General features: G+C 36.1%; 1 protein-coding gene across 1 annotated transcript in view; it reads left to right on the top strand.

Annotated features, from left to right (window-relative positions):
- Positions 1–14,907: 14,907 nt before the first annotated feature.
- The window catches only part of LOC129269432 (CD109 antigen-like), a 54,406-nt gene continuing 44,222 nt past the window's right edge, over positions 14,908–25,091 (top strand). The window contains exons 1-3 of the mRNA XM_064106083.1: positions 14,908–15,222; positions 16,827–16,983; positions 18,877–18,947. Coding sequence (XP_063962153.1) covers positions 14,908–15,222; positions 16,827–16,983; positions 18,877–18,947 — 543 coding nt within the window. The remainder of the gene's footprint in view (positions 15,223–16,826; positions 16,984–18,876; positions 18,948–25,091) is intronic.

The following is a 25,091-nucleotide window of genomic DNA, read 5'->3' as shown; positions in this document are numbered from 1 at the left end:
CCCCCTGGCGGATTTCACCGGGAAAATAAAAGAAAAGCGGGAAAAAGAAAAAAAAGGAGGAAGAAAGAAAGGGAAAGGGGAAGGAAAGGGGAAAAGGAAAGAGGGGAAAGGAAAGGGACAGGGAAAAGAAAACGAAGAATTTTTTTAATGGGAAAGGAAGGAAAGCGGGAAATGTACAAAAAAAGAACAATTGAGAAAGAACAAATCATTCCGAAAAAGGCCTATGTAATGCAATAGCACCGTGGGAAATATATCAAAAGATGAAAGAATGGCAAACAATAGCGGGAAACGTAGGTAGAATGGGATTAGTCAAAAGCTAAATTGGAAAACAAAGAAAAGGGACAAGAAAAAAAATAATAACATGACCGGGCTGCCGATGATTGAAATTAATGAGTGGGAAGAAAGATGGACTGCAAACAACATTGTGCTATAAGTTTGCTAAATTATATTCAAATAAGCTACCGGGGCTTTGCCCCAGACCCCAAGCAGGCTCTTTATTTATAACCTTCAAATGGCTCTATAACGCCCCCCGTTCAATCATGTTCAATCACTGGCATACAGGCGCGAGGGGGGGGGGGTCTTGGTTCCACACCCAAGAGGAAATAAAAGAAATTATAGGAGACAACGTATAATGAAATGAATGGAAACAATGAAATTTGTTATTTGCTGAATATATAATGGAAAAATATATCACATAATTAGAATTTAATTTCAATAGGCAATTTTTTTCCAGCTCTCTTTGCACGCTAGCACTTTTTACAAAGTTTTCCCACATTGCTATAATTTGCCCCATCAAAATATTTGGTTAATTACGCAACTGGGTTGAATCTATGTGTTGTGTAAAAGCTGTATTCTATATATACCTGCGATTTGATTAAAATAGCGGCAATCTGCGAGGTTTAAATGGCTTTGATATCATGAAGTTCGGGGGCTCCGCCCCGGACCCCAACCGCACAGCACTTTGTATGGAAGGGTTGGGCCATGGCCCCAAAAGTTCTACAAAGAAAAAACAAAAAAGGAGGAAAGAAAAGCAAAGGAAAAGTGTAGGATATGATTTTATTTACTGAATATGTCAAAAAATAGCTCAAAGTTAGATTCTCATGAAGCGGTGATTTTTTCTCTCTCGCTTCGCTTGCTCGGGACAGCTTTTTAGCACATGTGCTGTAGCTGCACCCTTCGTTTTTTTTTTACTCTTCACTGCCGCAAAGAATCATGTTCACAGTGGCGTACAGACCACAAAAAAGGAATCTAAAGAGAGAAGAGTGAAATATATTATTCTCTGGATATCATGTCAAAACCTATCACAAAATTGGATTTTTGTATTAAAAAGGTCAAAATTTTTGTTCGCTCGCTCGCAACTTTTTTTAAAGATAAATTCTGCCCAATACGCGATATCTGGCCTTCTCAAAATAGTCGCCTCATTACACCATTACGCCTGTTCAATGCATGATATGACCGGGAAATTTTAGGCTCTTGCCCCCCCTGGCCACCGACCCCTGTTACGCCGCTGCCGCAGTTTATGGAACTTGCCCAGAAGGCAATCCGGCAGGTTCATAACTCACAAGGGCTCTAAAAACACCAGGCCTAAGCTAAACACTAACAACAACAAAAAATTAGGAAAGAGAACTAAATGTGAATATTTAAACCAATAGTTACACAAAAAATCATATAAGGAGAAAAAAATCAATGACCAAATAAATGTGTTTTAAGCAGAGATTTAAAAGTTTTAAACTTGTGAGCAGATCTTAGTGTTACAGGTAGTTTATTCCATAATTTGGGCACACAATTAGCAAATTCTTTATTACCATATGAACTAAAACTTCTGTGTTTAAGGAGGTATTTGTCAGCATGTGATCTAAGGAATCTAGTATTGCCCATATGAATATAATTACTGATTATGCCTGATAGATAACCAGGAGCTTCCCCCATTCTTTTGTTTGTTATTGTTTGAATTATGCAATATTTATTTTTTTACAGATTTGACAATAAGGACCAACAATACTGAACCATATAGTAATATATACAATGGTAATTCTACATGTTCAGGAAGGAATTAATCGCTGTTTCACTTGACAATGAGGAGAAAATTAGAATATTTCACGTAATAAAATACAAAATAAATAGTGGATGACGTCATCAGTCTGCTCATTTGCATATACTGACCAGGATGTGAATATAACTGTTTTGTGAAATTAAGCGAAACTTTTATAAAATGTCATAACTTTCTTATTTTACATCAGATTTGAATTAAATTTTCAGTGTTATGCTTGTTGGATTTTTCTCCTTTCATTCTAATCAACTTTTTGTTGGGGTGGACTTGTCCTTTAAGGCGTATGAACAGGAAATCTAAACAGGCAAATGGTAAAGCATTTTGTCTACCAAGGTAAAATGTCTACCAGGCAAATTCACTGACAAGCATGTCACTAATAATGTTAAAATTAATATTGATATTTGTTGCTTGGGGCATGGCTCCTGAAGAAAAGATAAAAGATGTCAAGGAGGAAGGGAAACTTTTTGTGTCTGTGGAGGTTGAAGAAATGGATAGAAGTACAGATTTTAGAGCTTGAAAAAGAAGAAAAAAGAAAACTACAATGATCTGCAGTCCAAAGAATCTCCAGGCCGAGACGTAATTCAATTCGTTCAGAGGCACACCACAAATCTGCTAGTCCTCTAGCATGGAGATCAGCATACATTTACATACACTGTACTTCAATCATAAAGTATATTGCTATAAATGCTAATCATATTTCTGATGAGAGTTTGACAAACGTGTGGTGAATAAGATGATCCCTGACTGAAGCATGGATTGAAATCTCTTCCTGTTACTCTCATAGGCGACATTTCAGCAAAGCAGTATAATCTCAGTGGTTTACATTTATCAGTAAAATAGAAGAATCCATAAGAAATTTTTGAAAAATACCCAAATTCTCTTGTCGGTGTTTATACAAAGTGGATTGAATTTCCTACACATCCCTTTATCAAATATTAGGCCAAGTAATGATGCATTTAGATGCTGGTTAATTTTTTTTTTTTTTTGGGGGGGGGGAGATAAAATATGAAGTAAAAAACAAAAACTGCAAAATTTAATGGAAAAGGTTAATATCAATTTGCATATTATTGATTTGAGTTTTTTTCATTGTGTTGCCAATTTAGAGCCTTTATAATGATTAACTTCATTCAAACAACTTTTTGCAATCAATCAGCTATTAGTGGAAGCCGCAACAGTGTCTCACTGGTAACGAGGACACTAGCTAAACGATCTTCTATTAATTGAATAGTTTCCTAAACCAGTTCAAGAGAGTAGATGAGAACAGGGTCGTAGAGTGTCTAGCCTTTAAACAAGGCCCTGCGTCTGTTATGATATTCATATCAAATGCCTACGTACTGGAAAAAAAAAAAACTATTCGCGCAAGGCCGGTTGAATGCGAGGATTGTGAGCCAGGGCCTTTAGGAACCTGACTAGGATTTTTTATGTTACCCATTTGTTCCGACTTGCTACCTCTCAGCTAGCGGCCAATCAGCGAGTGTATTGTTCGCATCAATGAACCATGACGTCATCAACACCAACGGTGCAGATTGGCGCATCGACATGCTCATGAATAATTCAGACAGCCACGTCTCCTCCAGGTTCCAAAAGGCCACGCGACTAAAGTCACTCGATCTCGTGCTGACTCTGGTCTCGCCGATTCTCTTCATCGGCCACTAGACTTGTCTCAGCCCCTACTTGACGAGGAATATATTGCCAAGTCGCGAGGCCTTGTCAAAAGGCTAAAGAGTGCCTGGCTTATTAATGGGAGGTCACAGGTTTTATGATACTAGACTTCAAATTGGAACCTTCCACCCTCTTAGAGAGGGGTTAGGAAATATGCAGATCTGCAAGCGGATTCCCCTGATGAACATGACTATCATTATTGATGAGAAGATCAGCAAGAATCATGTTCCAATCTGAAATTTAATATCATTGAGCCTACATGAGTCCTCTTTATATATATTCCTCCTTCAAATGGCACTTTCCTGTTATAATATGAGCTGTTTTCCTGTTTTAATTTTGAGCACTGTTTGTGGTACAAACAGATCATCACAACTGTGATGGATGGTATATAATGTCACATAAAACTTTGAAGGCAAGGCATTACGCATGACTTTGGGAGAGAGCCAAGGGTTTTCAAGACATTTCGGAAGCCAGAGAAGGTTACAGGGAGCTTCTCATTGAAGTTGAGCATTTGAAAAAAATGATTGAGGAGATGAAACCTTACAATTTTGCAAATCATACATGTAAAGCATAGAAGGGCCATAGGGTACATGTAGACTATATATTTGAGCAGAATCTTCCTTTGATCACTATTCTCCCCTGAAATCAGAATGATATGGGATTAAAGGGGAAGTTCACCCTGAAGAAAAGTTTGTTGTAAAAAATAGCAGATAAAAATCATAGAAAATATTGGCGAAGGTTTGAGGAAAATCTGTTAAAGATTAAGAAAGTTATTAGAATTTTAAGTTATGGAGACGTCATAAACAAGTAGCTGTCCCATATAATGTAAAATGCATGAATTTCATTTTTTAATGGTTCCTGTTGACTTATTTTTGTTTTCTTATTGATATATAAAAGGTATGCAGTAAAAACTATTTTCAATTTTCTGAGAAAATGACATTTCATTGATTTTTTACCATTCGCTATGTAGGAATGCTGCTCGCATGTGACATCACAAATCAAATAATTAAGATTCTAATAACTTTAATTCTTTGATGGATTTTTCTGAAACCTTTGGCAATACTTTTAATTATTTTTCTGCTATTTTCACAATAATTTTTTTTGTCAGGGTAAACTTCCCCTTTATATGCAAATAGCATCCTATGTTTCTGTTTGGACTATACAGTATGTAAGGTACATGGTACGTGACATTTCTTAATTTAGCTTACTTGCATCATTATTCAGATCTTTTCACCAAACGGCTGTTAGTCAATATGACAGGCAAATTGAGTATATTTACATACACCTCTTGCAACCAGGAAGATGAGTGAACCCATGGAACAAATCATATCTATAGGCTGGCTTCATTGGTTCATCATGGAAAATAATGATTTCTTTAATTCAGACATAATAATAATATGATTCGTAGAGTGTACATACACTTTCCACTGTCCAAAGACACTCATTGCACTAGCTCAGAAACATTCCTCTTGTTTACTAAACATGCTAAAAATATAAACAAACCTATAAAAAATGAAATTAAAACCCTGAAAATTACACTTTGCAAAAGTTATTGAATAGAACAACATGGAGCTATTTGTGTTAATAGCTCCATGATAATAATGTACTATTTGGTAGATAATTACATGTATGTTGATATAAACTCCTCAAAAAAAGTTTGGAAATCTGACTTTGATCGATAATCCCTCCTCGGTTTTAGGAAATATCAATGTGTATTCAATATCAATGAATAGATCATTTAATTCTCTTTAAAATGATACCCTACATGATATGATTATGGTTCACATGGAGGTGCAGTGCCTTGAAATGTGGGGCAAGGTCAAAATTCAAAAGTTTCAAAATGACACAATATTGAAAGTCACTGTTTTTTTTCCGTGGTGATGAGTGAGTTTATCAGCGGTTTCTTTTAATTGTTTTCCTGCACCTTAACATCAACATTAACATGCAATCAAACACACCTCTGCACAAACAAACACATAAGAAAAAAAAACAAACATGGATGGGTATTTCAAACCACGACTCAAACCATCTCACAGAACCATCAAGTAACCACAACAATTGACACAGACAAAAGAATCATGTTTTGTATTGACCCTTCATGACTATTTCTGCTCGTTTTGCAGCTTTTCAATTCAGACCTTATCCAACGCTTTTGAATCCTGCTCTTTTCGTGATGGCATGATCATAACAAGCATGGTATCATTTTAAAGATAACTAAATGATCTTTTGAATGATGTCAAATATCCATTGTGTAAACTTGGGAGTTGGGAGAAATTAAATAATGGCCAAACTCAGATTTCCAAACTTTTTGTGAGGGGTTTAGATCCATTGATTGATTGAAACAATGTATTTTCACACCTGTCGATTTACAAAAAAATATCCGGTATTTTGTTACTGGGGTAGAAGTGGAGTGATATTAAGTACTGTTGTAGAACTGTACTTAAAAAAAATTAATATAACAGGAATTCCAAAAAGTGACCGCAGTATTTGCAGTGAGAAAGTGAACTTTTATTCAAATTTATATTCGTTGACAATGCTGAACACCCATTCCTTTCTGCAAATACAGAGGTGAATGTCTCATTGCGTGCTTTTTTGCAAGCAGATCTCTGGATTGGTTCTGGGAGGATTGAGAAGGAATAATTAGGCTTGGATTATCTTATATAAGTCATTTTTTAGCTATTCAGGCAGGTGTGAACATTAGTTTAGTAATAAACTATGAAGATACAATTCCATGTTCAATCATGTTACAGACGGTACATCATTCTTGCGGCTAACACAATCCGACCTGGTATGCCTCTGGTTGTCTCTGTATCAATCTTTGAGACTGAAAGGAACCTTCCAGTAAACTTACAGACATCAATCCTGCGTGATGGAATTGCAGAAGTCTCCTCCACTGACATGCTGCAAACTGGAACAACCCAAATCACCTTACAGGTACGTTGAATTTATCTTGAAGGTTTAAGGCCTCCTGAACAATAAGTTTATATGCCTAAAAAGAAGAAAAAGAAACATAATGCTGAAAATTTCATTTAACAAAAATGGTAGATACACAACATGGCAGAATGCAAATTTTGGTGACCACTGACATCACATTCACTCTAAAATTGTTTGGTATTTTATTGAAGAAATATGAAATTTGTTCTTCCTACATATGTATAATGCAAATTGTGTTTATGACTACTCGTTTTATAGCATGCATAGTAGTAGGTCCATGATTCAGTCAACGAAAATAAGAGTAATCAAGTATTACTGACTTGCATGCATGAATTTCAGGTCACATGATTAAGGTCAAAGGTCTTATAACTTTAACGCTGACGTACATGTACGTTAATCGTTTTGTCTGTGTGCTTCTCTGGTATTATAACTCAAATGTCCATACGCATAGTAGAAAAAATTTAGGGTCAATGATCTTTGACCATGTTGGGGTTATTATGGAAATGTCACAATGAAATAAATTTGAAAGTTTATGGATCTAGTTCATCAAACTTGGACATAGTGGTTATCAAGTATCATTGATCATTTTGCAATAGTTTCAGGTCACATGATCAAGGTCAGAGGTCATTTAGGGGGAATGAATTTAGTATTTTATTATCATATGACTGGTGTTTTTGTGAATAATTATTCATATTAATAGTTGTTTTCATTGAAAGTCAGCACTGCTGCTATGATTCATTATACATACATTATACAATATTTTTGCTGAACCAACTACTGGTATTGCCTGGGGGGGGGGGGGCACTTCCATTGACGAGTGGATACCATGCGCGACCAAAACTAAAATAATGAAAAAAAGGGTATCCATTTTGCTAGGAAAGCTACGTGTCTACGGTCGGTATAAAAGATTGTAATACTTGAAGGATGTACTTTTTTGCACCAACACTACGTGTTAAGGGGTGACCCGACAATTGCTCCGCCGACATCTGCTCCGCCGACAACTGCTACGCAAAATAAGACAGTTGCTCCGCCGACAATTGCTCCGGACAATTGCTCCGCCGACAGTTGCTCCGTCGACACTTGCTCCGCCGATATGTGCTCCGTCGACACTTGCTCCGCCGATATTTGCTCCGCCGATATTTGCTCCGCCGACATGTGCTCCGCCGACATCTGCTCCGCCGAAAATTGCTCCGATTATACGACAATTGCTCCGCGACAATTGCTCCGCCGATATTTGCTCCGCCGAAAATTGCTCCGATTATACGACAATTGCTCCGCGACAATTGCTCCGCCGATATTTGCTCCGCCGACATCTGCTCCGATTATACGACAATTGCCTGAACATCTTACTTCTCCAAGTTGGTCTATGTTAAATGATAAGAAATTCATCCTGATACAAATTGTTTTGTCGTTGTTTTGTTCTTGTTATTCGTTAATGTTTTATTTATTTTATTCTCCCCCTATCATCACAGCTTTCTGCTTAAAAAACAAAACAAATTGTTCTCTTTGCCGCTGCCACTTGACAAATTGTAACGGAGAAGGGGAATGACACACTCCCCATTGAAATTGTGAATCTGGATTTTTGTTCATATATTATTATCATTGGTTTCACTCCGGTCTTGAGCGGGGAGAGAATTTGGGGGGGGGGGTGCTGGACACGATATCTCTTCTGCTTTCCAGCAACTTATACACCATACATTCGCGCAGGCTCTCTCTCTCTCTCTCTTTCTCGTTTTGTTCTTTCACGTTGTTTGTTTTTATTGGTGACCGCTTGATTTATTGTATATTTATCAGTATTATAACTATTAATATTTTTATCAATAATTTTTATTTACGTCTTCGGCCTTATCTACCCTTGCACTTTTTTTCCTTCAATTTGTTTCAAACGAAAGTATGATCATCACTGGCGTACAGATGGGGGAGGGGCGTGCTAGGGGTCACGGATCCCCCTATTCTCCCTACCAATGAAAAAAAAAGAATAAAGGAAAGGAAAATAAATGTCATCCTTGTCTCGCCCCCTCCATTTTTTGTTGTTGGCTCATTACGCTACTGGTGAGTTACTATAAAACTAGACTTCGGTTGTATTTTTGTTCTATTCTGTGCAATAGCGACAATATAAATATATTATAATAAATGAATATATGTATGTATCTCTCTCATTACGTCTAAACAAATAATGTTATTTTTAAAAGACAATAATATATATACCAGCGTCCAGCAATAATATAGTTACAAATTCATGAAACCCAATACGCATCTCACTGAATTTATAATGCGAGCACAAAGCACGAGCTGTTATTGACATGGAAAGGGGACATTTATACGCCTTTTTAAAATTGTAAACATGAAGCATATCTCGGGGGGGGGGGGGGGGAGATATCTCGTAAAAGAAATGAGAGCACGATGCGTTAATTGAATATTTTTGATATATTTACCAGAGTTACAATTCTATATATTTCTTTTTCTTTGTGTTATTTCTTTCGACAAACTGTAATTGAAGTATTGAAGAGTATATAGGCTGTTATACCTGCTGATCATGATAGAATGTGGATTATTTTGCCGATTCATTAGATCTTAACATGTGTTCTTTAAATTTGGTAATTTGGGTACATGTTAGAAACACAGGCATTGTGCATTCAGATGCACATTGTGGAAATGAGATTCAGTATTCCTTGCAGCTAAGAAAGGTTTTGAAAATGACACTACTCTCAATTACATGTATACTGTGTCCATAGTTGCGAGTGTGTGAAAATGAAGGTGTTTGCAGTCATTAAAGTGTAGTTTTGGTTGGAAAACGTTAATAAAACTGTTGAGAACGTACAGTCTTCATGATATCATTTATCTCATGTTCTGATCAGTAAATCAAATAAAAAAATGATAATGACAAGAACTTGTTAAGTTTATCCTTCTATTTCAATCCCATGAATAAACAGAAATCGCGATATTCAGAAATAATAAGTCATACACCTCCTTTTTTCCTCAAGCTCTCACTCACTCCCCCTCTTTCTCTCTCTCTCTCTCTCTTTCCCTCCATAACCCTTTTCACAATCATTTTTGTTTGATTTCCGCATAAGCAAAACGACGACGACAATGATAATGATGGTGATGATGAAGATGCTGATAATGATGCTGATGATGATAATGGTGGTACAATGATAATGATAATAAGTACATGAACACACGTTTTCTTCTCATATAGTTCATTCTTGGAAAATACATAGGCGGCCATATACACATGAAGGTTTATAGAAGAAAATCTTGTTTGATTGATTTTTTTTATTTTTTGAAACTACGTGTAAAATTATATCCCCCATCAACTACAAATTGTTACTTATAACATCATAATGAATATAATTCGACTATTGGCGGACCATCATTTCCCGTTCACAAAGCACAACAAAATCAAAGTAACAATACATAGTAAAATTTTAAGTACAATATCAGTCGGAATAATGCATAAGAATTAGAACGTATAAACAATGAGAACTAATGCAAACTAAAGTAACCTTGACTAATAAATATATAAAACAGAACATATGGATTTTATTTTTGGATTATTTTAAAAAATTTAATTATCCTTTTTCTATCAGTGAAGAAAACAATCATGATCAACATAAAACAAAAAAGCAACTCACTATTATATACAGTATTATCATAATCTAAAAACCTACGGTGTGTATGACATGATGTGGATGTGGATACCAGACTGAGAGCACTGTGTGTACGAGAGGATATGGAAACCAGAGTGGAGGGGTGTGCCGAGAAGGTGACATAACATGTAGCCTTTCACAAGTTTGTATTTTCGTGAATATTAATTTTTACTTACTGAATGTCTTGGTCATGTTTGTGCAGGACAAAATTTGCCGACAGTGAACATTTTGCGTGACTACAGTACAGCTTTTCGACAAATAAGGTGGGGTACCGTTGAATTTCGGCGGAGCAAGTGTCGACGGAGCACATATCGGCGGAGCAAGTGTCGACGGAGCAACTGTCGGCGGAGCAACTGTCCGGAGCAATTGTCGGCGGAGCAGTTGTCGTATTTTGCGTAGCAATTGTCGGCGGAGCAAATGTCGGCGGAGCAATTGTCATGGAACCGGTTAAGGGTCCTGTGGGAGATGGGGTGGTACGTTCCCAGTCCCAGCGGCCTTATAACTTTAACGCTGACATACGTTTACTGTTTGGCTGTGTGCTTCTCTGGTATTATAACTCAAATGTCCATACACATAGTAGAAAAAATATTGCTGCTAATGCTGGGCTGTTAAACTATTGCTGTAAAGATCTACTTGTTTTGGGGGTCAAACTAAGTGAATTCTTGTTAAGGGTACCGTTTTGTTTCTAATACTTGTTAAAGGTTAAGATTTCACACTCCACTACTTGTTAAGGGGTGCATTTTCAGAACATGGAAAATACTTGTTTAGGGTGCTTTTCGAAATCCCATGTTCACGCATGGTATCCACTCGTCAATGGAAGTGGCTGTCCAGGGAGGCTGGCACAGACTTGTACTGTTTACATGGGGGAGTGGTGCTACCAACCTCCTTGGTGAAACCATATAGTAGGTCCATGGTGAAACCACTGGAAACAAACACATAAAAATTTATGGTTTGGAAGGAAATTGAATGTGATTATTTTTATCAATAGTGTTCATTTTACATGCGTTTTGATTATAGATTAGCGGTGAGATCAGATATTTTTGTGTGTTGGTATTAACAAAGCTCTGCATACTGTAGCTTTGGTAATAAATCAACACTCAAAATATGATTTTATCATAAAAGCCTAGTATAATCAAATAGTGCAAAGGTATAAAGTGGCAGTCAAATCTTTTCAGTGGTTGATATTGTGTAAAAAAAAAGGGGGGGGGGGTAAATTGAATTATTTAGACATCTACCTTGTCCTTGTAATATTTTTATATTGCTTTAGAATTTTATATATTTATGATTGGGTAATTATAAATTTACAGATTAGCTATTAAAAGATATGTTCTTGAAAGTTTCAGCCCATTGTATGCTTCAATGATGGTTTTATATATAAAAAAAATACTCAGTCACTTTATACATGTAGATCAGGCTCCCAATCAAAATACATGTAGATTCATTAAAAAATCCCCAACTTTATCCAGTTACATACAGCAAATATGAAAGATATATTAATGGGCCATCCAATTCTTGTGCAAGGTCGTAGCATCCTGAACAGATCTCGACCAATTTTTCTGCGCAACTTGATTTTGACATTATTTGTAATCTCTTCTTGCTCATCTACATGCGTAAACTATTCATATCATATTTGGTATCAAAATAAAGAAGGAATATCGAATTGAAAGGCCATAAATCGTTTGGGTATGCTAAAGAAAGAGAATCCCGGTTTCCTTTTTTGTGGGATGCACTGTATTGTAATTTTTGACGTAAACCAATACTTCTTGTCACTGTGTGTAATTTATGTATAGTTTCGTTTTCGTTTTTTTTGTTTTTTCTCTGGGCCTGGTATCAATCTTGGGATATGAATTGCAAAATGATTTCCTTTACTTCTGTTCAAGACCAATTATAAAGTCTATTAAAATGATAATAACAGGATGCTGAGGTTTAACTGCCTGTTGCTGTACTGTTGCTGTATAAGACACCATTCTCACTACCTTCCTAAAACTAGTTTACTGGAAACTAGATTAACGTGTATGAGAACGGTCAAAGCGATCTTGGAAGTGATCTTCCAAACCGGTTCATAAAACCACCTCGCGATGTGGTTTTCAAGATCGCTTTGTCTCGTGAGTGAGGACACAACCGTTCTTCGGGAATCGATCTTCGCACATTTTGAGCACGCTACTCTACACACCGTGTGTAGGATGCCTACGAGGCGATTTCGAATCTTGCACGAAACATGTCACCCCACTGAGAGCATTCCCATAGCAAGAAGATCGCTTTACGTGAAGTAGTTTTTAAAACCACTTTCGGGTGATCAAATGGGAATGCTAGCAAAGCATTTTTACAAATTGGTTTCCTGAAGCGGTTTCCAGTAAACTAGTTTTAGAAGGCGTAATGAGAACGGGGTCTTTTGCAACAGCGAATATAACTTTGCCATCCAATTGAAACTTCCATGAAATTCTTGATTTTCATTGGCTGTTGAGTATTGTTCCCATCATCATGGTAGTTGGTAGTTACATCACATGTACTACTTACAAAGTAGTGGCAAAATTACCATATAACTAGTATACCGGTACAATGGGTCTCTGGTTGCAACTTGTGAGTTTGAATTGTGAAAGAAAATATTCCAATTTAGGTTCTTTCATAGTTATTCATACCCAACTTACTTGTACATGTAATATCCTTAGAAGTAGAGTACATGTATTACCTGGAAGTCAGTGATTCATGGGTATATTTTTAATTGGTCCAATGCTAATTTGAGCTATCATTTGGTCTACCACCAGTTCGTCCACTATCCACAGGGTCTAATTGCCATAATTGTCTAATTATCTAATTGCTTTAACAAGTTCTTGTTAATTTGCAGACCTGTACATTTACAATGTACAGGTCTGCAAATTAACAAGAACAAGAACTTGTTAAAGCCTGTAAATACCTGATGATTATTTTCCACTTTCATAATCATATTAACCCACCCAAACGGATGTAGCTGGTATTTCAGATGCAGGCAACAAAGTCTAGACCTATATGATTTATGGACAATTGAACATGAACTATGTGGTGTGAATAGCAATCAAGGTGTGGATGCAAAACTGTTATCTCAGCAAACTATTCATGTACATGTAGCAACCCAAGCACAATTCCGCTGGGATGAGAAGTTCTCTTAATTAGCTTTCACACTGTCAGAATATATGTGATCCCTAGAGGGAAAAATCCCTTGAAGTATGAAAAGTCCTTGTAATTTTGATTAGGTCTACATGTACTTGTAACCACCTGTACTTTTAGGGATATTACAAGTAATTTGCAATTTTGCTTTCACACTGGAGAAAACCTTGTATTCTCTATTCATTGATCAAGGTACATGATGAGGGTAGATTTCCTGGTCGGAGAATACCAGATACTGGTATAAAGTTTTTGTAATGGGTATGAAAGCACCCAGTGAACAAAACTAAATAGGTAGGCCTACACCATATGATATCTTGTACTGGTATTGTTTTAAGATAAGGAGAATATGGATAATGTTTTTAAAGTAAAAGAACTGATGTACAGATAAAAAAGGAGGAAAGTCTAATGTTGGGATGGAAAAGAGGAGGGGGTACTTGCAGTAAAATGCATCTTAAGCCATGCTTACATTTAGATTGTGAGAAACTTTCCACATGCTGGTTGTTTACATATTCCATAATCCATATTCTGTGTTTGTATTCTATGTTAAAGCAGTTGAATGAGAATGTATGCTTGCATTTATTTATCTGATTTATTCTTTTATCGTGATCACAAGAATTTCAGGAAAAGTGAATAACCATTATTTACACACTGCATTAAATCGAAATTCTTTAGGCTATTGATAAAAATTATACTCAGAAATTTACATACAATGGATGGCAACACCGGGAGTTTGCATTTTGAGTAGATGTCAATCATTTTTTAATCCAATTTCCTTTTTTTCTTCAAATTTGGTCAAGCATGGCTATGAAATTGATGGTGATAGTGAATCCAATTTAAGGGGAATCCAGCCTTGGTCATAAAATGTTGTGTTTGGAAGGAGAAAAATAATTTAAACAGAATGGTGAAAGTTTAAAAGAAATCGGACAAGCAATAAGAAAGTTATAGCTGCTTTAAAATTGAGATCACTAATACTATGTAGATCTCAAATTGGCAACTTGGCAAGTAAATTATGACAAGGGGCAAGGACAACTTTCCCATAGGCCATGTACTTCATTATTAGGGATTTGTGGTTTTCTCCTAAGTACCCATTCCCCTGGGGCAGTAAGCTAAATATAACCCAGGTAGTATATCGCTTTATGTCCTCATGAAAGAAAAATATAATTTGAAATAAAACTTTTGGGAAAAATTATATTTTAGCCATAACATGTATTGGGGTACATGGAAGAGTAGTCCTTGCCTTACATTACTATGACATCCCATATGCGGCCAATTTGAAGTCTCCATGGGTATAGTGATTACCAATATTTATAACTTTTAAAAATTCATAACTTTCTTGTTGTTTGTCCAATATTGTTCAAACTTTCACCTATCAACTTGTATGATTTTTCTTTTCCTTATAAAAACAAGTTTTTATTTGGGTTGGATTCCCCTTTAATGATCCAGAATTATAAATCAATATTGATGAAGATGGTAATAACAGATGTTAATAATGTCGATGCTGATGGTGATGATGAAGATGGTGATGATGGTGAAGATGGTGATGGTGGTGGTGATGGTAGTGATGGGGATGATGATGATAGCGTTGAAGATGATGGTGGTGGTGATGGTGATGATGGTAGTGGTGGTGGTGCTGCTGATGCTGACAATAATGGCGGTGATAAGGAAGAGAGGGAGGATAGCAGTTCCAAGAGGGAAAATAAAGGAGGGATGGAGGAGCAAGTGGATGAGTACAGTGTTAGAAGTGAGGAGGGGATGGTGACAAGATGGGAAAAGAATATACTGGTATCCAGATAACTTTACAGTATGAGGGCTTACTTGTACATGAATGGGAGACTGGGGTCATGTTGACCCTGTGGAATTTATGGCCCCTTTATTTTTGAGAGCTTCTAATGTGTTGCATATATATCAACGACAAAAATTTGTATTGTGGGCATACACTCTTCCTAATACTATCAAATCAGAAATCAGCTATACATGTACACCTCACTCTCTGTGCACAAGGGGGGGGGGGTCCTAAATGTTCAACAACCCAAATTTCTTTCACTGTAAAATGGCAAGTCTACTTTTAATACATGTCAGGGTGTAAAGATGATATAAACATAATGAAGATTATAGTTGTTTTCCCTTTTTTTTATATATTTTATATATATCAGAGGTGTAAAAGAATTAACACACTATAAAATATGTAACTTTAGGTGATAATTACCTGCAGTTACATATTTCATACAGTATGTTGATTACTTTGATAGAGACAATTATGTCCTTACTGTTAAAGGACTCAGTAGGTGCATGAAATACAGGTTCATGTATTACATGTACATGTAGCTTATTACATTATTTTGTTGAACCAACTATTGATTCAATCATTGTTGTTTATAAATGTTAACAGCGTGGGAAATACTTTGAATATAGATTCTCATAATGAGATTATGATATTATATTGTTAAATAGAGGGGGGCCATAAATATCCTGACCCAGTGGATTCACCTCAATTTTCCCTTGTTTGTACTAAATAACTTTACGTCTGTCCTAGACGGGACGTATTATGGCATCACGCTCGGTGTCCCGTCTGTCCGTTAACATTTCCTTGTAAACGCGGTGACTTCAGTTTGACTTAATCTATGCTTATATAATTTGGTATGTATAATACTAGCATAGATTCCAGGAGGCCTTTTGAATTTTAGGTCAAAAGGTCAAAGGTGAAGGTCACACTGACATGTTTTCGTCTTATTACCCTTCTGCAGTCCTTGTAAACGCAATAACTTCAGTTTAACTTAACCTACATGTAGGCTCATATAAATTGGTGTTTGATATTAGCTTGGATCCCAGGAAGCCTATTAATTTTGAGGTCAAAAGGTCAAAGGTCAAGGTCACACTGACATGTTTTTATCTTACCCTTCTGAAGTCCTTGTAAACGCGATAACTTCAGTATAATTTAACCTAGGCTCATATAATTTGGTGTGTTTGATACTAGCATGGATCCCAGGAAGCCTATAGATTTTGAGGTCAAATGGTCAAAGGTCAAGATTACAGTGACATGTTTTCATCTTAACCTTCTGAAGTCCTTGTTAATGTGATAACTTTAGTTGAACTTGACCTAGGCTCATATAATTTGGTGTTTATGATACTAGCATAGATCCCAGCAATTCTATTGATTTTGAGGTCAGAAGGTCAAAGGTGAAGTCCCCACCTTCCACTTTTCTTGCTTGAACAATAATTCCATTTTCCGTGTTACAGGCGGGCGTATTATGTGCTTATGTGCCTTAGCGACACTCTTGTTAATTATGTAGTTAACAATGGAAAAGTATCAATATATTGTGCTAGAATGTAATTGTAAATAGAGTAATGTTGAACCTTTCTTGAATTTGGCATTTTTGTTCCTTTAGATTCCAATTACAGCCTCAGCAGTAGGGGAATACTCACTGAGTGTTTTAGGCACCGGTGGCTTGATGATCAACCAAACGGAGAGCTTGCATTTCAATATTGATCACTTCTCCATCTTTGTGCAAAGCGACAAAGCTATCTACAAACCAGGCCAGACAGGTATGACTCTTCTCCTGTTGTAGCGTTTCAAGAAGCTCGTCCGTGCTGACAATTTTCCACTGTAGATGCAAGGCTCGACATTAGCGGTGGCCCGGTGGCCCGGGGCCACCAAAAATTCACCTCGGGCAACCATTATTGATAAAATGTTAAGTTTTGGTGGCCCGAATCGGGCAACCAATAATTTTCAAAGTAGCGCAATTTTTATCCCAATTTTGCACGCATTTATCAACTTTCTACAGCTCAAATTGCAAGCCAGTTCATCATGCGCCTTTTTTGTTGATCTACACACAAATACACACACACACAGTTTGCATATTAGGCCTACAGCTATAGCATACAGTAGCTATTATCCAGCCAGCCGCGCCGGCCGGCTGGCGTGAGCTTTGCATGAAGCCACTGCATACAGCTGTGCTCTAGATCTAGCTCAGCCTATTCAGACTCAGGGAGCTGCGATAAAAAATGTTGCTGCTGAGAAATCTTCCACAGAACTTTGAAAATCTAAGTCAAAGTCACCTTTTACACCAATGAAATGAAATTCTACAGTCTATATTACGAAAATCTGGTGTACCCTGATTATTTGCAAGTATTAAGAAGAGGAATTATGACCTCTCTTTTGACTCAAAAAGACCGATTTCCACATGAATTAATACACATAAAAACACATAGGCAAGTACATCACAGTCCCACGTGTGCATTTGTATGTATGTTGATACTTGGTTTCTTTCGAAGCTGTGTATTTTCTAGCCTTAAACAAATAGACAGTTTCTTTCTTTCTTGTTTATAAATGACTTCTTAAACCACTCTTGAGAAAGTAAATACTTTGGGAAGGCATTTCATTGATATGAAATGTGATTTTTTTTCCAACATTTTGGCAAATATAGGGAAGGACTTTTCTCACACTTTTTTTCCAATATAGTTTTTTCCGTTTTCTTTTTTTTTCTTTCATTTTTTTTTGACAGTGGTTAAACCATTTATACCCCTTCCCATTGAATATGCCTGATTAAAAAATATGTTTCTACTGAAAATAAAATAATACAAACTAAAGGATATAAAAATAGAAATGTGCCATTCCCAAAAGGTAAGTGAAAATTATATGCTTGGCTTTTAATTATATTCCAGTCAGAATAGACTGTTGCCACAGCTGTTGAAAATATATGTAATGGCTTCTTCCTCCTCAGGAGGACGACAAGAACACACTTGTCGAAACGTCGAGATTGGGTGGTCCTTTTCAGGACCAACATATGCCCAAGAAAGATACATGGTGTACCGTGAAACCTACTACACTAAGATGTATAAAGTGAAAGGAACTTAGTGGTAGTGGCTGCAGAATTAATATTTCAGAAGTTTGTTTTATTCATTTTTAATGTTTTTCTTTATATTTTTCGGGCCACCAAACTTTAATATCGGGCCACCAAAAAAAATTATTTGATGGTTTTGGTGGCCCGAACGGGCCACCACCAAAAAAAGTTAATGTGGAGCCTTGGTAGATGGCATATGTTGATTAACCGTTCCCTCCCCCAATCATGAGCCACCTTATTCTTTTCATGGTATCCAGTCCAGTTATCTCTGCAAGAATACTTGCTACATATAAAAAAAATCCCTGTGAAAGTTCTTGGAATTTGAAAGCATCTAATGAGCAAATATTTTTTTTTCTGGAATATTTATTATTGCAAGTAATTTACTGTAAATACATGTTCACTGGCAAAAATACATTTATTCTTTGATCTGAATTGATCAGGATAAATATCTCAATCAGTCTTTTAGAAAACACCAAGTATTTTGAGATTAAACGTCTGTTAACATCTCTTGAGAGAGTTTCTTTCATAATTGAAATTCACAACCGTAAATATACCTTATCTTCATTTTATGTTTCTTTTTTTTTTATTATTCTAGTGCACTACAGAGTGCTTGCTGTTTATCCAGACTTGAAACCATATTCAGGACCTTTCACAGTAACAGTCAGTGTAAGTATTATGTTAGCCTAGATAAACCCACACATAGCCTTGTACTACCAGGAGGGTTTTTCATAAAGCTGTTCGGTAGATACGAATGACTTTACGCACGACTGGTGATCCTTTCTTGTGCTTTGTGATATCCCTATGTAATTGAGTTATGACCTAAGAACATGTTCCAGTCGTGCGTATAGTCATGCGTAACTTTACGAACAGCTTTATGAAACACCTACCAGCATGAATAATTATTTTATGTAGAAAAGTGTATTTGTTGTCGATCCTCAGGGGTCCCAAAACCTTTGTAATTAATGTGGATATGAAAATGGTTTACTGAAAGCAGAGGTTTGGGCATTTGTAGCCATTTTATTCATTTAATTCCCAGATACCAGTTCTCAAAACTCATTATTGTTTGACTTATTTGGTCCGACAAGGTAAATGTAAAATTCAATTTAATGGTCCAGTCATCACTTGCCCACATGGGCCTATTGTCTGGTTGCCATTTTTTCTATAGCTTTTCCCCAATTTTTCCTTTGAAAGTGCCATGTGCCCGAAACATTTTTGTTTTCAATGATTTTTATTTTTGGGTCTTTTTGGCTAGTTTTATGTGTGTACTTCATCATGCAAATTATTTTATTTCAATATTCCACCTCATTTTAAATGGGGGGGGGGGGGGGGGGGTCAAAGCGTATCATTAAAAATTTGAAAACAGCCCAAGGAGTTTTACTATGTAAAACATATGGGACTTTGCAAATGTGTGTTGTAATTAGTAATATAGCTATTTCTTTATCATAAAATTGCACCAAAAGAGGTTTGCCCATGAAAGATGTAATAACTTAACTTTTTATCATTGGATTTGCATGAAATTTGAGGTAATGTGTATCTTGAAGAGTACAACGAAATAATGACAGCTTTTGTGCATGGTACCCCCACAGGTGGAGAAGTGTATAAAATTCTCTCCTGAATTGCACTTTTGCCCACTATCTGATCTCTTGTTAAATCCATGATTTATACAATTCTACCCTGAATATTTCTTAAAGCCATCATTTATTTATTACAAAGAAGTCAGAGAATCAATCCATCCATCAAAACTTAAATCACCCGCTACATTGTGAAATTATAACCATAGGAACTTCATTTATTAAAAAATCATGATTTTCAAAGTCATGACTTTGAATGACCATATTTTGCTTATAAAAGCAAACATGCTACAAAGCAAATATGCATGTATGTGTAGATCAGCTCATAAGCTTTCCAAAAATATATTTTGTTTGAGTACAGGTAGATCCTGTGCTTTATTAGTCCCGTAATTGTCTTCGCACAGTAATAGGGCTCCTGGTCTCTTAATCTGACAATCTAGTGACTTTAAAAATGTATTAATAGTTAAAATGGGGACGTTTTTTTTGGCCATGAACGCAGTTGGTCCTAGTTTTTATACGCCCGTCCTAGACGGGACGTATTATGGTATCACACTCGGTGTCCGTCCGTCTGTCTGTCCGTTAACTATTCCTTGTAAACGTGATAACTTCAGTTTGACTTAACCTAGGCTCATATAATTTGGTGTGTATGATACCAGCATGGATCCTAGGAAGCCTATTGATTTTGAGGTCGAAAGGTCAAGGTCACAGTGACATGTTTTCATCGTACCCTTCTGCAGTCCTTGTAAAGGCGATAACTTCAGTTTGACTTAACCCAGGCTCATATAATTTTGTGTGTATGATACTAGCATGGATCCCAGGAAGCCTATTGATTTTGAGGTCAAAAGGTCAAGGTCACAGTGACATGTTTTCATCTTTATACCCTTCTGCAGTCCTTGTAAACTCGATAACTTCAGTTTTAACTTAACCTAGGCTCATATAATTTGGTGTGTATGATACTAGCATAGATCGTAGGAAGCCTATTGATATTTAGGTCAAAAGGTCAAAGGTCAAGTCACCACTTTTCACTTCTTGCACTTCTTGCTTGCCCATTAACTCCATTTTCAGCGTTACAGACGGGCGTATTATGTGCCCGCCCTAGCGACACTCTTGTTTACATTCATGTGCATACTGTCGATATTATACATGTATCTCCATGACTAAAATTTATGTAGGTACGTTTAGGCATCCTCGGACATACATGTACTGTTAAAAAATATATTGTTGTATACGTGCACATTGATCAACACGGATCCTTTTTAGTACCCTTCTTCTGTTTAAAGATTTATTGGGTATGCACCTCAATGTGCTTGTAGACTTGAAAACTTCACTGAAATTGAATACTTCAATGTCCCTGACACAATTCCCTGTGCTTTCAATTGTATTGTGTCAACTGGTATATGATGGACCTACACCCACATTTGCTGCACAATGCATTGTGAAAACATATCTTCGATGTCCTAATATATTGAGAATGCTCCTCCATGTATAGCCTTGCAAAATTCATTTTGAAAAGATGAAAACTTTATTGTCCCTGGCATAGTTCCCTGGACTTCCAACAAGTTTAAAATGATGGACAATATTCATGTACACCCCTATTTTGATGACCTACTTTTATCAATGTATATCACCACTATCTAGAAAGGTCAATCATTTGTATGAATTTTTAAAAGATAAACATGTACCCTGATTTCAGATTGAATAAACAATTGAACCAAAAATATAATAGAAGGGGCAGTTGTTAACATGTGTGATGCATAGATTCAATGGGGGCATTGTGGTCTAGTGGTTACGACTCTCGTCTTTGAATCTGAGGGACGTGGGTTCGATTACCCACCATGGCATGTTTTCCTTCAGCAAGAAATTTAACCACATTGTGCTGTATTCAACCCAGGTGAGGTAAATGGGTACCTGCCGGAAGTAATTCCTCACAATGCTATGAGCACCGGAATCGGTAGACTAGCTTAGCCAGGATAATATAGGAGCGCCTTGAGCACCTAGCAAGGTTGATACGTGCGCTATACAAATCCTATATTATTCATATTATTATTGTTTAATTTATAATCAGATTCATAGTGAAATAAGAGATAAAATGAAGTTGAAATATATGTTGGACAAATATTTCTTATGGAAATTACATTTTGACATTTACTTCAATACAAATTTGGAAGGAATATACAGTGTCCATGTACATGTAGATCAGCTTTGACTGTTTTTATATTCACGTTGCAGTTAATTGATATTAGTATCTATTCACCACCTACATGGCACTACAAATCCTTTGGCCTTTGTGTTGTACTTCATAACCATGGAAACCAGCAATATCATCCTCTGGCATTTTGATGCACGTTTTTTTTTGCTCATGGTTCGATAGCATGGGGAAACTGGAATTGCATACTAAATTACTTTTGGGTCTTAAGTGATATGGTGCGACAGAGCTCAACAGTATTTTCATATTTTTTTATTGTGAAAGTCTTAAGGTTCAACTTGCAGTAAGCTGCGGTATAAAAATGAGAAAAATGAGCTATTATATGCATGTTCAGTGTATTAGAATATTAAGGCACCCATTCTTTTAAAATGTGGCTTTGAATGAGACATAACAGTAAAAAAAAATTAGTTTCATACAAATTTACTGTACATGTATGTATGAACTTGCCAATGTAATTTGCTAGCTTGATTACCTGGGGCCCGTAACACAAAGCATAGCAATGAATAGCAAATATGAAAGAACATTTCTGATTGGTTCCCCGTCAGTACTTGGAACCAAAAGCGCAATTTACATTGATCTTGATTAGTCAGTTCATTTAACGATCAATTTTACTTGTCCCTTTCATTATCATTACTATTCAGTATTCATGGTGGTACATCTAATTATTGCCATGCATGGAGATGCAATTAAAGAAGAGTATGTATGCAAATCCTGTTCAATGGATTTTATTGCTGCTCCTTTGATCCACTGGCCTACAGACTTTTACTTGCAAAAAATTCCATAAATACATACAAATGTACAAAATCAAAATGATATTAGATATGGAAATATTTGCAAGTGAATATTTGTAGGCTAATGGCTAATCATCATTTCTTCTCTTAAAAGGCAGAGTACAGTATTAAACAAAATTAATGAAATTTGATTATATTCCTCCCTGAAATATATAAATGCATGGCAATAACTTATATTGAATAGTACAAGGTTGGATCTACCTTTTGGTACTTTTAATTAGAACAAAAAAGTTTTTTGTCGACATTTATGATTAGGCCCCCTATCTGATGTATGTGTCATATCTGTATGATAGCTTAAATTTTCCATGTGTTTAATGCATTCATGACTAAGAATTGATAATGTGCTCTACTCTTCTTGTTTTAATCACAGTAGTTAGCATTCAAAGCTATGCAGTATGCACATTATGCCATACATTCAAACCTATACTTTGTTCATGACAAGTCATATCTGATCATGTAGATCCTTGCATGCTGATCGTAAACACTGGTAATTAAGTCAATTTTGTATGCATTATGTGCGTTCTTTCTCATACATGTAGATTTCCAAGACCTTGAAAGTAGTTGTACACTTCAATTACTCTCAGCCAAGCAGAATGCAAATAAATCATAATTACAGTGATGATAAATTTCCAACATACATGTAGTCATTGTCAAGTGACAAGAGAAACCAATTGATTTGAAGTCAATTTAGAATGCTGATGTAACCCCCCCCCCCTCCTTCATATTAGTTTTCTGCAGTTTAAAGAAATCAATATCAGTATTTAGCATGGCTGGATATCTGTTTTGTTGGCGGCATCTGATAAGCGAGATTTTTTTTTTTTTTTTTTTTTTTTTGGGGGGGGTTGCAACACCTTTGTGCATGTTTACACTGTATTTTGTATATATCATGAATTAATGACCATGCCATTCACACCTTTGATGCAGGTATATTATGGACAAACATCAAACATGCATGGTCATACTGTACATGCAATGACCAAGCTCTCTTAATCCTGTACTGAGTAATAAATGTGTCACTTTTGTCAGCTGGGAGCAGGGGAGGGGGTTTCCAAGAGAAGACAGGAACTCATGAACAACACAATGAGTCATGGGGGGTTATATTGTACATCCCAGTGTGCAATTCAACTTCTTGTCTACTATTATGTAGCAAAGCCATACACATCTGAAAGAAAGTTTAAAGAAACAAGCTCATTAGAGTGAATTGTCATTCCGTGGAGGTCAATTCCCAATGTGTTGTAATCCCCTTTTTGTCAGAACGAACAGGCTTTTACCATGCATTTCTATGCACCAGACAGGCATTTTTTTTTTAGTCTGCCTTATTGTTCCAATCCTCTTTATGATCAGACACTGGGAGGATGTCTCACAACGATTAGCTCGACATAAAGTCCCTTATAAATTCTCAGTTGTGTATGGTTTAAATAACACCACCCTATTTGATCACCTTTCAATCTTGTGAAACATCCCCCAGATAATTCATCAAAAATTCATGCTCAGAGGATGTGATGCATTTTCATTATATTACCCATTTAAAATGTTTGTGTTGCCAATGAAACATGAATTTAGGTCACACTTCAGTATTTTTAAAACTTCTCTGATGCCTTATTGTTACAAAATAACATTTTGAGGATTACCCCATCTGTAGGATATAGTCATGATATGAGATGCTCGTTGTAAATTCCAATGAAAGCACTATAATTACTTTTCAGTAAAATATTGCAAAAAACTTTTTCATTGAATAGTATTGATTATTCACCGATTTACCACTTTCCTCCAATTTCTAATTAAACTCTCCCCACTATGCCTGATTTGCTTAACACCTATTTAGTTTAATACCTCATTTTGTATTATTGTATTAGTCCAATTGGATTAGGTGAATTACATGTAGTATATTGTAATAAAAGTTCCATTTGGAACTGAACATGTACTGTAGGCCTCAAAACCAACAACAATACACCAGCCAGGGGTATAAGTTGCCATAAAAATTTGTCTTAAAAAATGATAACAATATACTAGAAAATGTGCTTATCTGCAAGAGTAAAATAACTGTCAAAATGATAAGAAACATGTATAAAGTCAAACTTAATATGAGTTATAGAGGTTTCTTAGAGACATTTTTTTTTCTGGACTGATGGAATGAAGATGAAGTTTCAACCCACTTGCACAGAATATATTTGTCATGCCTTTAATAGTGAACCCCTAGACCTTGTCTCCTTTTTCTTTCTAAAGTTTTCACTGAAATTTT

This window comes from Lytechinus pictus, chromosome 10 (assembly GCF_037042905.1).
Source record: "Lytechinus pictus isolate F3 Inbred chromosome 10, Lp3.0, whole genome shotgun sequence".
Taxonomy (NCBI): Eukaryota; Metazoa; Echinodermata; class Echinoidea; order Temnopleuroida; family Toxopneustidae; genus Lytechinus; species Lytechinus pictus.
Note: the sequence above shows the minus strand (reverse complement) of the source record. Positions and strands in the feature narration are given on the sequence as shown.